Source organism: Alnus glutinosa, chromosome 11 (assembly GCF_958979055.1).
Source record: "Alnus glutinosa chromosome 11, dhAlnGlut1.1, whole genome shotgun sequence".
In the NCBI taxonomy this organism is placed as follows: Eukaryota; Viridiplantae; Streptophyta; class Magnoliopsida; order Fagales; family Betulaceae; genus Alnus; species Alnus glutinosa.
In genome coordinates, this window is record NC_084896.1 from 21,287,693 (window position 1) to 21,304,679 (window position 16,987).

General features: G+C 39.0%; 1 protein-coding gene and 1 long non-coding RNA gene across 2 annotated transcripts; both read left to right on the forward strand.

Moving 5' to 3' along the window:
- The first annotated feature begins 13,778 nt into the window (after window positions 1-13,778).
- LOC133881211 (uncharacterized) lies at window positions 13,779-14,231 on the forward strand. Its single transcript, XM_062320152.1, has one exon. The coding sequence runs from the start codon at window positions 13,779-13,781 to the stop codon at window positions 14,229-14,231; it is 453 nt and encodes a 150-aa protein (XP_062176136.1).
- Window positions 14,232-14,618: 387 nt separating this feature from the next.
- LOC133881617 (uncharacterized) lies at window positions 14,619-15,077 on the forward strand. The gene is made up of 3 exons (XR_009902562.1): window positions 14,619-14,696; window positions 14,774-14,866; window positions 14,950-15,077. It is a non-coding gene; the product is annotated as an uncharacterized LOC133881617 (long non-coding RNA).
- The last annotated feature ends 1,910 nt before the right edge of the window (window positions 15,078-16,987 follow it).

The following is a 16,987-nucleotide window of genomic DNA, read 5'->3' on the forward strand; positions in this document are numbered from 1 at the left end:
AAGTGTCACAGGCGACACGAGCCATAAACTAAGTCTACTAAAAGGTGAACAACCCATAGTCCAACTATTATAACTGTCGCGTCGGGCTTCAGTCATAACATCCCAATTACTATGCTATGACGTCATTCACTAGATCCACTGAACCTGCAGTCAAAGCATCAGAGTCTGTATGGTTGTTGGTTTAAGCTAGGGGTGGGCAAATTATCCGCCTACCGCCTACCGACCGCATACCGAACCGACATTAACCGCCTACCGACTCTACCGACAAAATTCAGTTCGGTAGTCGGTAGAGATTTTTTAACCGAAAGTCGGTTCGGTTCGGTAGGCGGTTCGGTTGCACTGTTAACCGACTTACCGAACCGAACCGAAAATTAACCAACCGTTTTAACCGAACCGTTGAAACGAAACGACGTCGTTTTGTTGATAACAAACGACGTCGTTTCATTACATCTTTTTTTTTTTTTTTTTTTTTATTTTATTATTATTAAAAAATCAAAACGGTGTCGTTTTATCACACTTGAAACGACGCCGTTTTCTGAGACTATATATTCATCGCTATTCCACCTATTCGCTTCAACGTGAAGCCTTCAAGACCTAGGTTATTCGGCAAAGTGCAAACGGCAATCGGCAATTGCCGCAACCCGCAAAATTCCAGCCTCCAGAGTCCAGGCTCCAGGCCTCCAGTTCTAGCCGGACCAGCCCATTGCGGCACTGCCCACCCCACCCGGCCACCCCAACCGCCTCCCCACCTACGGACCTACCCATCCTCTGATTCCCCTCCTCTTTCCGAACCCTAACCGGCCGACTCCACTGACGGCCGACGCAGCGGAGGTCCGCTGTTGCCTCCCGGCCTCCCCTACGGTCCTACCTCTCTGGGCCCTCTCCTCAATCCTTAGCTAACCAAACCCTAAGGCCTGGAAGTCCGGACTCCGGAAGAGTCGACGTTTGCCGTGGCCCGTGGACCGCTGCCGTCCCCTCCCAGGCTCATACTCGGAAACTGTCCGTCTGTCCCCTTCTGTCCGCCTGTCCGGTATCTCTCTCTCTCTCTCTCTCTCTCTCTCTCTCTCTCTCTCTCTCTCTCTTTTAGTCTTAGTTACTAAGTACTAACTTACTGTCTTGGCCAATTGCATTTACTCATTTAGTCTCAGGCCTTCATGGCTTCATGCTAATTGCTAAATCAGTAAATCATGCGGCATTAATGATTAATGAACTATTTTTTAATTTTTTTTTTGAAACAGCCATTCATACTTTAACAAGAAGCACTGAAGCAGAACAAAAATGTCAACAAGCAGAACAACTGAAGAAGAAGCTAGAAGGCCAACGATCCAACCTCAGCCTCAGGTATATTATTTCTGAACTCTTATGTGTATGTGTTTTGTGTAATTGAATACTTGTGTAATTGTGTTGAGTGTTCTTTGTTGATTTTGGGTTTAACTGTTTAAGGGCTTTGGTTTTAAGGGCTGTGGACTGTGCTGCTGTGCAGAACAATAGAACATATTGGATAATTCATAATTTGGATTGTTGTTTGTATTGACAATTTGACATGCAAGTTTTTGGAATTTTTCTCTGTAGTAACCAGTTTGTACCTTAAAATCTGGTCTTGATTATCATACCTTTAATGTGCAATCATAACACATGTCACATGAAGACCATCCGTCCATCACTTTAGATTGCTCTAGGTTTGATCATATTTGTGTTAATTTTTTTTTCGGAGGGGGGGGGGGGGGGTTTGCTTAATTGCTTTGCCTTTCATTATGAAAAAAAATATTAGTTTACTAATGATTAGGGATACAAAACTTTTTACATCAAATTCATAAAAAAGAGATTTGTTAGGGGTACCTAATATACCATTTATAAATTATTTACAAACTTCTTGGAAATTTACCATATTAATTTCATAATCTAGATGGATGCACCAGCACCTACATCATCAGTAGCTGCTTCTTGTTATCCATCTTCTCCTGTTGATAATTCAATAGATATTGAAGAAAGCATTGATGTTGATGATGATTCTGATGAGTTGGGGACGGATACCCAAGATATTAGAAGTGCTGGTGGTGGTGGACGACCACCACTCCCTAGGAACAAAAGAAGAAGAAATGTTAGGAAAACATCTGTAGTGTGGAATCATTTTACTAGGGATCCAAATTGTCCTCAAGATAAACCTGTGGCACATTGTAATTATTGTGGGCTTGAGTATAAATGTCATGGAAAGAACAATGGCACCTCTAACATGTTGTACCATGTCAAAGCATGCCATCAGTACAAGAACATACTAGCTAATCAAGATATATCTCAATCTAAGTTCACTTTTGAGTGTGTGCAAAATCAGGGTGATGGTGGTAGTTGTAAGAATCTAATGATTACGAAGTACTCTGAAAAAATCATTAGGGAGACTCTTTGTGAGATGATTATTGTGGATGAAATGCCATTTTCAACTGTGGATAGGATGGGGTTTAAGAAATTGTGCAAGGTTCTTGAGCCTCGATTTAAGCTTCCTTCTCGCTATACATTGATGAAGGACTGTGTCAAGTTGTATATGCAGACTAAGGACACAATGAAGATCAAGTTTTCGAAAACTGGTCAAAGGGTTTGTTTGACCACTGACACATGGACTTCGGTTCAAAATATGAATTACATGTGCATCACTGGACACTTCATTGATCCTAGTTGGAAATATTAGAAAAGAATATTGGCATTTCGCCAAGTGTCAGATCACAAGGGGCTAACGATTGCAAGGGAATTGGAGCAATGCTTGGAGGAATGGGGTATTAGAGGGATATTGACAATATCACTTGACAATGCAAGTGCTAATGAGACTGCAGTTGATTGTTTCAAAAAGCGAACTATGGCCAATAAAGATGTTATTTGTCGCAATCTGTTTATTCATGTAAGGTGTTGTGCACATATTATCAATCTAATTGTGCATGAGGGATTGAAGGATGTAGATGATTCAATCGTAAGGGTTCGGAATATGGTGAAATATATAAAGGGGTCCCCTCAAAGATTGGCCATCTTTAAGTCTTGTGCGGAAAGGAAAACAAGTGGGTATCATGCTTCATTGACTCTTGATGTTCCCACTCGATGGAATTCTACTTATATGATGTTGGATGTGGCAGAGAAATATGAAATGGCATTTGAACTAATGTTAGATGAAGATTTGAATTTTGCAAACTACTTGTGTGAGGATGGTGGAGGGAGAAAGGGGTTGGGGCCTCCGCTTGAAGATGATTGGAAAAATATTAGAAACTTTTCTAAATTTCTGCAAGTGTTTTATGAGGTGACAGTTGAGATATCGGGTTCATTATACTCGACTTCTAACATTTATTTCAACATACTCCAAAAAGTTTATAATTGGTTGATGGAGTATTGTGATAGTGATGATTATTTGTTGAGCTCCATGGCGATCAAGATGAAAATAAAATATGACAAGTATTGGGGAGACTTTGAAAAAATTAACCCCCTGTTGTTTGTTGCTTCTGTGCTTGATCCACGTTACAAGATGGTCATTTTAGAATTTTGGTTCACGAGTAATCTAGGTGAAGAAAAAGCAAAGAAGATTACCACCAGATTGAAGAATGCCTTGGAGCAGTTGTATGATCACTATGATAAAAATGTTGGAGTAGGAGGAAGTAGAGAGGGGTTGTCAAATGAAGAGCAGAGTTGTGGAAGTTCAGCCTCAATGCCACTGGATGCAGCCCGTGCGGCCCATGCGGGTAGAAATAGGAAAGATGCTTTAAAAGACTTCCATTCATTTCGGGCGTCCAAAAATTTGTTGTTGTGTCAAACAGAGATAGAACGATATTTTGCAGAAGATGTTGAGCCACCTTGTGAAACTTTTGATGCTTTGATGTGGTGGAAGATAAATTCAGGAAAGTTTCCGGTTCTATCTGAGGTAGCACGAGATGTCTTGGCAATTTCGATTACCACTGTTGCTTCTGAGTCAGCATTTAGCACTGGAGGTCGCGTCATTGATCCTTTTCGGAGTTCTTTAGCTCCGAAAACAGTGGAGGCTCTTATATGCACTCAAAATTGGTTGAGATCTTCTTGGGTCAGTGAGCATGATGAGTTACATCAAACTACTCTTGAAGATGAAGATAGCTACAAGCTTGACTTAGGTAATGTTAAATTGTTAATCATATTTGTTCATTGTTCCAATTATTTGATTCAATTGATTTTTTACTAATTCTTTTAAAATTTCATTGTTTAGAAATTATGTCTGACTCCATCACATTTGACAATTGACAATGATTAAGGCTTGAGGGAAGTACTTTGTTGCGTTGAAACTTGAAAGTAAGTGGTAGGGTTTTTCATCAATTCATCTTAATAATCTTATTATTTTCTAATTTTCCTTACTTGACATATGCTCATTTACTTGTTTGTGGTCTTTTACTCTTTTTTATTGATCAATTTATAACTTGTGTTTTTTGATTTTATCATTGAAGCCTTGAAGGAAGCAAATTGAAGGTCGTCCCACGTACGAAAGAATCAATTCTGGCCGATATAAAATGGGAAGTCTTGGCTAAAGGGCATTTCAATAGCCTTGATGTAATGTGTTTTGTGTTGCTGTTTTTAAGTTGTTGAGTACTTGAGTTGCTGTTTGCAGTAGGTGTTGAGTGTTCTAGTGCTTTGTTTTTCTGCAGAGACTTGGGCTCTTGGTTGTGTGTTGGTTTTTGGCCTGTTTGGCTTTGTTTTTGGCTCCTTTTTATAGGTTGCAGTTTGTTTGTTGGTGACTTGGTGTTTAGGCTTGTAACTTGTTTGTGGCCTAAGGACTGGACCGACTGGTTGGTGTGTTTGATTCACAGATTCAGTTGTGGACTTGTGGTTATGTTTCATTTAGGTGTAGCCGTGTAGTTTCTTTTATTATTTTTTACATTTTTCTTTTATTATTTGTTATTTGCTAATTGCTAGTTGCTACTGAGTACTGGCCTACTGCCAGCAATCACAGCATGGTCTCAAGGATTTTTTACATAGCAATTATCCACAAATATTTTGCACATGATATTTTGCACATGATATCATTTTGCCAAATGATATGGATACATCAAGGAACACTATTTTGCACATGGCAGCAATGCTGGAACCTACTGATTTTTTTTTTAATTTTTTAATTTTTTTTTATTGTTATTGGTATCCTACAGGCTACAATCAATTGAAATTAACATCAAATTTGCTATTTAAGAGATCTAATTATCTCATTTAAAAAATTAAATATTTAAATGTATGAAAATTCGATTAAAGATTGTAAATATGTAAAAAAGAGAATAATCAAATATTATTCTTTATAATTGATTTATTTGATTTGAATGGGCCAATGACTTGTGTTGGTGTTGGGCCTGCTGGCAAAATGCAAATGTTGAAAAATAAGACCAATTGTTTTTGAAAGTATTTAATTTTACCAATTTAAAAAATTAGGCCCAAATTATGAAGGCCCAAGCCGCCCTGGCCCGCCCAATCTGGCAATCCATTTGAAGAGTGTTACTGTTAACCGAATTAACCGACCGTTACCGACCGCTTTAACCGAACCGCCTTTCGACTGCCTACCGACCAACTTAACCGCCTATGCCGACTTAACCGAAGTTTTCGAAAATATTTTTAGTCGGTTAGATGTCGGTGAATTAACCGACTTAACCGACCCGGTCGGTTAACCGAACCGACTTAACCGCCTACCGAACTGCTGCCCACCCCTAGTTTAAGCACATCCGTATATGTGAAGGTATGAGTTCACCACCTCAGCAGTATAAAACTCACTAAGTATACAATATACACAAACATAATTGCTTGTAGAGTACAACAACGTTATTCACAAATTATTAAGTTCCCGTAACAACACATTATCAAGTACAAGTCTCACTGTTCATCACACATTATATTATCACGGTTTCAACTAACAATATTCCACGCATACCATGAACATTATTCCACACATCTCACCAGTGCTAGCACTTCAATGCTAGGCTTACCGTCAATACCGCCCGTAAAGCTACGACCCGCATGGCACACATCTCACGTGTACTAGCACTTCAATGCTATGCTTATCACACATCTCATAAGTGCTAGCACTTCAATGCTAGGCTTACTATCAACATCGCCCGTAAAGCTACGATCCGTAGGGCACACATCTCACATGAACTAGCATTTCAATGCTAGGCTTACCACACATCTCACAAGTGCTAGCACTTCAATGCTAGGCTTACTATCAACACCGCCCGTAAAGCTACGATTCGTAGGGCACACATCTCACGTGAACTAGCACTTCAATGCTAGGCTTACCACATATCTCACTAGTGCTAGCACTTCAATGCTAGGCTTACCATCAACACCGCCCGTAAAGCTACGACCCGCAGGGCACACATCTCACGTGAACTAGCACTTCAATGCTAGACTTACCACATATCTCACTAGTGCTAGCACTTCAATGTTAGGCTTACCATCAACACCGCCCGTAAAGCTACGACCCGCAGGGCACACATCTCACGTGAACTACCACTCAATGCTAGACTTACCACATATCTCACTAGTGCTAGCACTTCAATGCTAGGCTTACCACACATCTCAGCTAAGAGCTGCTACCCTCTGGCCTACCACACATCTCAGCCAAGAGCTGCTACACTATGGCCTACCACTGTGCTAGATACTACAACACTGGACTTACTATCTATCAACTACCGAGTTCTCATAATACCAAAGCATCCACACTATATACATATCATCACATGTGTATTCCCAAACATATTTCTTTCAACACATACCACATTCATTTTTTATCAACAATTCCATAACCATCAATAATTTCCAATTTCAACAACATCCATTTATCATCACAATTCTCAATCCAAATATATCATAACCCATTCACATATATTTTTACCAACACTTCCATAACTATAAATACATTACAATTTCAACATCCATTTATCCATACAATTACAAACCAATATATCCCATCTCAATTATAAACAATTTTCCCAATAAATTCCATAATCATAAACAATCAAGATTCCTCAACATCCATTTATCCACACAATTACAAACCAATATATCCCAACTCAATTATAAACAATTTTCTCAATAAATTCCATCATCATAAACAATCAAGATTCCTCAACATCCATTTATCCACACAATTACAAACCAATATATCCCAACTCAATCATAAACAATTTCCTCAACAAATTCCATAATCATAAATACAACCAATCATTATCAATATCAACTTATCATTACAATTCCCAATCCAATAACTCACAATTCAATTACATGCATCTTCACCAACAAATTCTATAATCATAAATGCAACCAAATGCAACAATACGTAAATCTAAGTTCCTAGGATTCCTCAGTGAGTAGAATACTCACCTAGCTGCATTGGACTCATGACTCGAATATCCCCCACGTTCTAGTTACCTTGAACTCACCGTTGGGGAATGATTGAAGTCTCCACCTTCTGTGCCTGCATACATATATGATATTAGACTAAGCTATTGACGTATAAACTACCCGCGTGCTCCTGCGTCGTATTACCCGCATCTAAAGCTAGTTAGGTACCCTTGGCTACAATTGGATTAAGCCTTGATTTGAGGTTCGTGTTTATTTCGTTTCTTAACCTTTAAATACATCTACTATTATATTTAATACTTTATCTTTTAGTTAACTAAACATCCAAGTAATTAGTTTATAGAACCTTAATGATTTGCACACTAAAATATTGGTTTAGTAATTCCTTTACATTAAACTATGATTTCCATGTTATAATCTTTATGTTTTCCATTTATTTGTTATACTCTTATATTTACTTTATTTACTTATTCCCCTACTTAAATTATAGTTAGGTAAATATTTTTATAATTAACTTATAGAACCTAACATTTGACACTTTACTTTCACTCATTCTTTCTTTAACTATTTCATATTTGTTTTACTCTATTAGACCCCATACTAACCTATTCTCTATCTCAACAAACCACGGCCTACCAAATAAACCAATCCACTTGGAATAGCGCACCCGAAATAATCCTAATTCCTAGTACAATACCCACACGGCTAGCACATAAAGTCAACCGGCCATAATCACTGAGAGCTACTAAAACTGAACATAAAAATGCAAACCAGCCAACAAAAGCCATCAAAACCCTCTGAAACTCCACACAGCCATAGCCATTAAGGTTCACCAAATCAATAACAAAATGCCAACCGTTCAACCACAAACATTAACCTCTATCCTTAACAAATAATCATTACATTTATTATTAAAATATCAATCAAATCATATTCGCATTCCCTTGAAACACCCATCATAATTTCAACAATCATCAAAACAGAAAATCTACATCAAAGCCCCACAATCCATTTTAGAACATTGAACACAATCAAGCCTTACAAAACCAAAACCCGAATGATACCATTTGGCCTACACCAAGAGCCCAACCAAAATTTTCCACAACAAACATTACCCATAAAATCAATCTTTATAAAAATGGACTTCAATCATCCCCACAAAAACCCATTCAGCTACCCCTACCAAAAATCACCAAATTTCCAGAAATTACCCATTCAAACCCTAGAATACCCATATGGTTACACCAAAAATAAAGGGGAATAAACTGAAATCAAAGAGAAGATGAAATGGGAAATCTCACCTTAATTTCTTAGCATCTACGGCCAACACCAATTTTATGCAGAAATCCCACTCTCAGCAGCAGCTCTTACTCAGCCAGCAGGTGGAAACTGAAGGGAAGAGAGGGGGCGTCGGTGCTGCTGTGGCGGAAGAAGAAGAGAAGAGGGAAAGAGAGGGGTTCGGGCGAGGGGAGAAACCGAGAGAGGGGGGGGGGGGCGTGGGTCTGCTGTGGGTAGAAGAAGGAAGGAGGAAGGGAGAAGGGAAGAGGAGATGCAGCGTTCGGGAGGAAGGGGAAGAGAAGAGAAAGAAGAAAGAAGAGAAGAATGGGTGTCGGTGGGGGAGAAAGAAAAAGAAAGAAAAGAGAGGAATGGGAGGGGCTGGAACCGAGAGAATACAGGGAAGGAAAAAGAGAAAAGAAAAGGAAGAAAGAGAAATGGGAGTGGTCGTGTGAGAGGGAAAAATGGAGAGAAAAAGAAAGAGAAATGAAAGAGAGAGGGTGAGTGGGACACTTGTCCCATTGTGGGTGGTTGGGAGAAAATGATGTTATCTTCTCCTAACCAATCCCATGGTGACATGTGACAAGTGAGATTACCCTTTTTATTTAAATGTCTAGACTTTCATAAATTACACTAGGACCCCACAATATTAAAATCCTATATTTTTAATAACCAATATATAACCCCACATTCTATCCAATTGTATTTTATCATTACAATTAATTTATTTATTCAACTAGGACTCATTATTATTATTATTATTATTATTATTATTATTATTTCCTGAAGACCCATTAGTAGTATTTTATTATTCCACTTTTCATTATTTTATCTTAAATTCATTTCATTTTCATAATATGAATATTATCACGTAGAATATAATTATTAGTCTCATCTATTTAATAGATATAATTTATAAATTACTAAATTTCCTATTTATTTTCTTGATCTTTACATTAAGGCCTTTTTATAACACAAAACTGATGAGGGAAATTACTGAAGAACAAAGGTTGGTAGGGTTAGTTGGGATGGAAGGAAACACAAATTCAAAGCCAAAATTGAAGATGATGCGATGGCCGAGTTATGGGGTAGATGCAAGAATTGAAGAGCTTGGTGAAAGAGTGATGTGAAGAGAAAGGTGCAGTGAAGGCAGGGGAGAATATGGAGAGTAAAGGAAGGCGTGAAAAGATGGAGAGTAAAGGCAGAAAAGAGAGAGAGTAAAGGCAGGCGTGAAGGCAGAAAAGAGAGAGTAAAGGCAGAAAAGATGGAGAGTAAAGGCAGGCAGGCGTGAAGAATGAAGATGCAGAAAATTAAAATAGAGAAAATTCATGTGGTGGTTCGAACGGTGGCCTGGGCACTGTACACTTAAAATGAGAACTGTTTCGTTAAGTTGTTCCGCGCGCCTTTTCTGAAAAAATGAGAACAGTTTTGTCAAAACATCTTGAGCTTGTTTCCTAATTTCGTGTTTTTTATTGTTTTTTGTTTTTTGTTTTGCTTGTTTCTGTTTTAAAAACAACAAACCAAACGCACATGGTATGTACCGAAACATGTTTTACTGTTTTGGAAACAGAAAACTGTTTCCAAAACAGCTAACCAAACAGGCTCTATCCTTTCAATATTTTATGCTACTGGACTTCGTTGAATTACTAGACCATCTTCGTTCTCAAATTTCTCTTTTTAACATTAAAACTACATATAAGTCTCTTGACTAATCCAATTGTTAGTTTTAGCTGTCAGATAACTGCCAAAAAATCATCAAATACATAAAATTATAACATTGAAAGCAAGCATTAGTGATGAACCCATGGTTCAATGGTATTTTTTCCGAAGTGCCACATTATTGAGGCTACTAGTTGAGGACCAGTCAGGCAAATGAGTCCAATCTGCTAGATTCTTAAAAGCGATCATGCAATGCTGTATATATAATTTATATCTGAAATTATCCACGATGTGGCGATTTACCCCCCAATGTATGAAAATTGGTACATGACCCCCCCGAACTTGCCAGCGTGTAACGAAATGGACCTTCCGTCCAGTCGCCCGTTCGTTTGGACGGCAAGTCGGTCACGTGCAAGTCACGTGACCGTTTTAGACAGAAATTCTACCCAAAATACCCCCGCCTCACCTCATCGTTTGGATTCAGACATTTCGTGCGTGAGGTCCCCACTTCCACTTAGCACAGACGGCTACTTTCGAAGGTTCTACACGAACTGACCCACCCACAACCTGTCGCCGAAATCCATACCGCTCAACTCGTTCATAATCGTTGTTAAATAAAGGTTAGTGGTTTTTTAATGGAAAAAGGTTTTTTTTTGGTAGGCGATTTGGGGGATTTTTGTTAATCTAGGGTTTCGGATTTGGGGGGTTTTTGTTAATTTAGGGTTGTCGGCTTTGGGGTTTTTGTTAATGCTGTTTGTTTAGTCTCATTTTTAATGTAGAAATTGATTGCAATTTGGGTATAAAAAAATGTTAAAGTTTGTCGGGATTTGGGGGTTTCGCTTACAGTATGTGTTTTATAATCATTTGTGGTCCCGATTTGTATCCTTTTTTGCTTTGTTTGTTGTCTGCCGAAAACGTAATTGGTTTGTTAAAGTGCATTGGGTTTGATTTGTTAAAGTGCATTGGGTTTGGTTTGTTAACTTTATATGCATTGGGTCCCGATTTGTATCCTTTTTGTTTTGTTTACTAATTTATATGCAGTGGGGTCCCGATTTGTATCATTTTTTGCTTTGTTTGTTGTCTGTCGAGAACCTAATTGGTTTGTTTTGTTTATATGCATTGGGTCCCATGTGGTTTGTTTTGTTTACACCTTATATATGCAGTGGGGTCCCAATGCACTATTTTTTTGCAATTGATTTTGGAGCATTATTGGGTCCTTATTTAATATGTCTCTGCATTGGTTAATATGTATGTGTACCTATCAAATATATTTTTTTGCATATTAGTTGCACTATTTTTTTGGAGCACTATTCGTTTTGCATATTACTACTTTATATGCAGTGGGGTCCCGATTGCAGTTGTGCTTTGCATATTAGTTGCAATGCCTTATTATTGTGGTCCCCTTGTCCTATGCATAATATATTTTTTTGTTTGCATGTGTAGAATGAAGCTGGTCTTTGAGATAAACTATGGGGGTAGGTTTGACAGAAAATATGGATGTATTTATGTGGGGGTTCACGTGGATGTCCATCCGGATAACATTGATCCTGATGATGTGTCATTTGTCCTGATAGAGTCTATAGTGGGACAATATGGGTATAGTCCAGGTGATTTGATTTACTTTAGGGACCCTACCAAAGATCTAGTGGATGGTCTACAACTAGTATCCTCGGATTATGATGTAGCTTATATGGTTGCCAAACATGTGGATACTCCTAATGTAGTCCTTTATATTGTTTCTTTCCAAAATGATAGAGGTGGGGATGGGGAAGATTTGGAAAATAATGAAGAGGAAGATGATGGAGGTAGGGTTGATTTAAATGATCCATGGTGGGATGATAAAATCAGTGATGATGACGATGTTTTTGAAGATTATCTGGTGGATAGTGCTGGCCCCTCAACAATGCCAGAAACTGATGAGGGCGTGGAGGGTGATGGGGAGGATGGGGATGGGGATGGAGATGGTGGTGATGGTACTGAGGTTGAGGGCGGGGGTGATGGTGGGGGTGAGAGTGGGGGTGAGAGTGGGGGTACTTTGGGTGATGATGATGGCCAAAGTGGGCCATCTAGTATAAAAATGTCATCGTTTGAAGATGTTGAGGTGGATGAGAATGACTCTGAGATTGGTAGAAGTGACATCCTATTGTCACCAGTACCTGTCAGTGATGAAGAGAATGGTGGGACTTCATCTCACCCTGATGTGGAGTTCCATGAAGTTGACATTGTCAATCCAAACCTGAAGCTTAGAATGAAGTTCGCTAACATTCAACTATTTAGAGAAGCTGTTAAGCAATACAATGTGAGAAGGGGAAAGGACATAAGGTTTGAGAAAAATGAAAGAGCCACGTGTATAGCTATGTGTAGAGATCCAGGTTGTGGTTATAGAGTGTATGGTAGACAGATGGCGACTGAGGCCTCATTTGAAATAAGGTCCTTAAGACCTACACATTCTTGTACTCGAGTATACAAGAGCTCAATTGTCAATTCGAGGTGGATAGCAGATAAACTTTATGATAAGTTTAAGGTTCAACCAGACATGCCACTGCGAGTGATACAGATGAAGTCAAGAGGAAATGGAATGTTGAAGTCAGCAGGAGTCAAATGTATAGGGGTAGGAAGAAGGCAGAAAAGAAGATATACGGTGGTCTGGGTGAACAGTATGGCAGGCTGTGGGATTACTGTGAGACTTTAAGGCGTACTAACCCGGGTAGCTGTGTAGTGATGAAGGTTGAAAGACCAAACTCTAATTTGCCTGCTAAGTTTCAGAGACTCTACTTGTCCCTTGCAGCCATGAAGAATGGGTTCTTGGAATGTTGTAGGCCTGTCATAGGTCTAGACGGGTGCTTTCTAAAAGGACCTTACAAGGGAATGCTACTGGCTGCGATTGGTCGAGATGCCAACAACAACATGTACCCAATTGCAATCGCCGTTGTAGAATCTGAGACAAAAGGCAGTTGGACCTGGTTCCTGGAGTGCCTTGTTTCAGATCTTGGTCATCATGAGAGGCACACTGCTCCTACATTCATTTCTGATCGGTAAAAGGTTAATTATATTACTTGCATAATTTTACATATTACTTTTAGCTATTTTTTTTTCTACATATAAACTTACCCATTTTGCACATTAGATTGATGTAGGGTCTTGTGCCAAGTTTTGATGTTGTTATGCCAATGGCGGATCACCGAATCTGTGTAAGGCATTTATATGCCAACTTTCGAGACAAAGGATTTCGGGGGGTGGCCTTGAAGGAATTGTTGTGGAAGGCAGCATCGTCATATACTGAGGTCGAGTTCAGATTTCAGATGGAAGAGATGAAGAAAGTCAGTCCTGATGCCTTTGACTACCTAGACAAGATTGACCCCAGCGGATGGTCGAGAGCATGGTTCAGTGACTATCCTAAATGTGACCTCCTTGTCAACAATATATGCGAGTGTTTCAACTCATACATCCTGAAGGCACGTGACAAGCCAATTCTGACGATGCTTGAGATGATTAGGAAGTAGCTCATGAGAAGGTACCAACTTAAAAGAGATGGCATCAACAAATTGAATGGCAAGTTGTGCCCTAGAATTGTTGAGAAGCTTGAGGCCATTGGTGAGGCTACATCGGACTGCCTATCCCGTTTTGCTGGTGATGGCATATTTGAAGTAGAGCAGGGAAGAAGGCAATATGCTGTGGATTTGAGGAGGAGGACATATGGTTGTAGACAGTGGAAGGTGACTGGGATCCCATGTGCACATGCACATTCTGCCATAACATTTCATGGGCATAAACCGGAGGATTATGTAGATTCATGTTATAGCATTGAGATGTACAAGAAGTCTTATGCTCCCATCATATATCCAATGCGTAGTGAGGAACAGTGGGTAAAGACTGCGCATGATGTATTGGATCTGCCTAGATCAAGAAAGATGCCAGGCAGACCTCGAAAGGCCAGGGTAAGAGGTCCTGATGAGTAGAGAGTTCCTCAGAATCCTTATAGAATGAGAAAGTTTGGATTGAAGGGTAGATGTGGGATTTGCAAGCTGGTTGGACACAACAGCAGGACCTGTCCAAGGAAGAAGGACCAGCCCTCGACAGAAGTTGATTTGCCTACTCCACCCCCAACAAGTGTAAGTCTCACTAACCAATATAGTTGTATAGTAGTTGATGTGCTATTAATGTATTATTTGATGTGTTATTAATGTTGGCCTTCAGACCCAAAGCGTTGGATGTAGCAGTAGTACAAGGGGAGGTGCACAACCAGCCTCCAACAGTCGAAGGGGGGGTGCACAACCAGCCCCCAACAGTCGAAGGGGGGGTGCACAACTAGCCCCCAACAATTGAAGGGGGGTGCACAACCAACCCTCAAAAGGACAATTACTGGTGCTACACAGCAACCCACTGCCACTGCCCCACCTATTGCAACAGCTGAGAGAAATTTGGTACTTACTTTAGTTTAGTCTTTAAAATGCATCCTACTGTTTATTTATCAATATCTCATATTTGAAACTTATGGTAGGAAAATCATGTTGGACTTAGAGTGCCCAGCTGGAACAGGCACCCGCTAGCACCTAGACCACCTCCACCTACTACAACGGTTGAGAGAGATTTGGTACTTATCTTACTTTAAGTTTGGTTGTTAAAATGCATCCTATTGTTTATTTATGAATCTCTCATATTTGAAATTTATGGCAGCAAAATCCTGTTGGACTTAGAGTGCCCAGCTGGAACAGGAAACCGCCACCACCCAAACCATGCATACCAGTTAGAAGAGTGTCTAATCGAATTAGGGCCATGGTGCGGAGTGTTCCAATTCAAAAGGGTCCACCTATTTTGATTGACCTCACAGCTAGGACTAGTACTGATGGAGGAGGGAGAGTATTTGGGTTGACCCCAAGAAAAGTTGCAGAACACGGTGCGGCGACAACATCCTCAACACCGGCGAAAGGAAAAAGGATCGCCCATACCATTGAAAAAAGATTACAGATTATGGAGTCAAAGCCGAAAAGGAAAAGACCAGAATGGAAGCATTGAAGTTTTTGTTTTCTGAAATATAATGGCATTTTGTATATAGGAAAGGGTTGGACATGTAGTTTATGTAAGTAGTTTGAATTGCATGCTGATTTCTTTTAGACAGATTTCAGTGTCTTTAAAAAACCTATGGTGTAGTGAATGCATGGTTTTGGTATGTTTGAATAAATTTGGTAAATGCATGGTTTTAGTATGTTTGGACAGAATTGGTAAATGCATGGTTTTGGTATGTTTGGACAGAATTGGTAAATGCATGGTTTTGGTATGTTTGGACAGGTTTTGTTAAATGGGTTTGGATAGGTTTGGTTTAGTGAATGCATGGTATGTGCATGGTATTGGTGAATGCATGCTTTAACACAAAATTAGAGTGGACATGCATGCTTTAACACAACCGGACTCAAATAAGTTCAGGTTCAACACACATACATTTTTCATTTCCAAAACATCATCCATTACGTACCAATAATGGTCTACATAAAGTAACATTTAACACCACTCTAAACAACAGCACCATAAACACATACAAAAAATGGATGATGTGTACAAAATAAAATCACCATAAACATCACCATAAACCCTGCCCAAAACATCACCCTAAACCCTAAACATCATCACCCTAAATTTTCATGGTAACAACATACGATCATGTTTGGAATCGAATACACCCTTTGATTCTGATCCAGCCATAAGCAGATACACAATCATCAATATCCATGTACATACAATTATTGTCTTATAAATCTTCTTCATTGTTTGGTAATTGATCCCCTGAATCTCAATTTCTTTGCGAAGGGCAGCATTTTCAATCTCCATATTTGCCCTTGACTTTGTAACTTCAGCTTCAACTATAAGTCGGCATCGTTCGGCTTCCTCTATCCCCATATTCGCCCTTCAACTTTGCAACTTCAGTTTCAACCATTGTACGACATTGTTCAGCTTCTTGAATCAAACTTTCATGCCACTCACGCAAACGACCTACCACCCTCTCTCCATGTGAACACATTTTGGGATCAACCCATTGCCAGAAACCACAAGCTCGATTTATTTGAAAAACGATAACAAAAATAAATCAAAAAATAAAAAAAATAAAACAGACAAAAACAAAGGTTATTTCTGGCTTATGTTATTTGAAAATTAATCGTCGTAGGCTATTTATGCACTTTTCCATATCATTTCAAAACTCATTAATCTTCAGAAAATTAATGAGTTTAATACATGTATTGAATTTGATGTTGAATGATTATGTAAAGCAGGAACAAGCTGTGAATATGAAACTGAACAAGAGGTTTGAGAGAAAAATGATTCTCTGATTTAGTATTGAATAGCATAATCAATTGTACATGACTCGCAGTATATATATACCGAGTTACATGACTTGCTTTGCAAGTTATAATCTAACAGTCTAACTAACTAACAAAACAAAAGTCACGTGTCTATACAGAATTAATCACATGTGTAAAAATGTAATCTAATAACATGCTCCAAAAAAAAAAACTACTAAATAAAAATCAACCCAGTCCATTTTTTTAAAAAAAATATTTATATAAGTACAGTAAGAGGTAAGCAACATTGCTCGTCATAAAAATTGCTGAAGATTTTCGGTTAAATTACCTTGTAATTTTGGCATTTTACAAACCTTCTACCGAAATTTTTTTCGGTGTAGGAGGTTAACATACAAGCCGGACGCTCACAATAACAAATC

Bases quoted from the DNA above. Each gene is read 5' to 3' on its own strand.
- LOC133881211 (XM_062320152.1), top strand. From the start codon at position 13,779: ATGAGAAGGTACCAACTTAAAAGAGATGGCATCAACAAATTGAATGGC.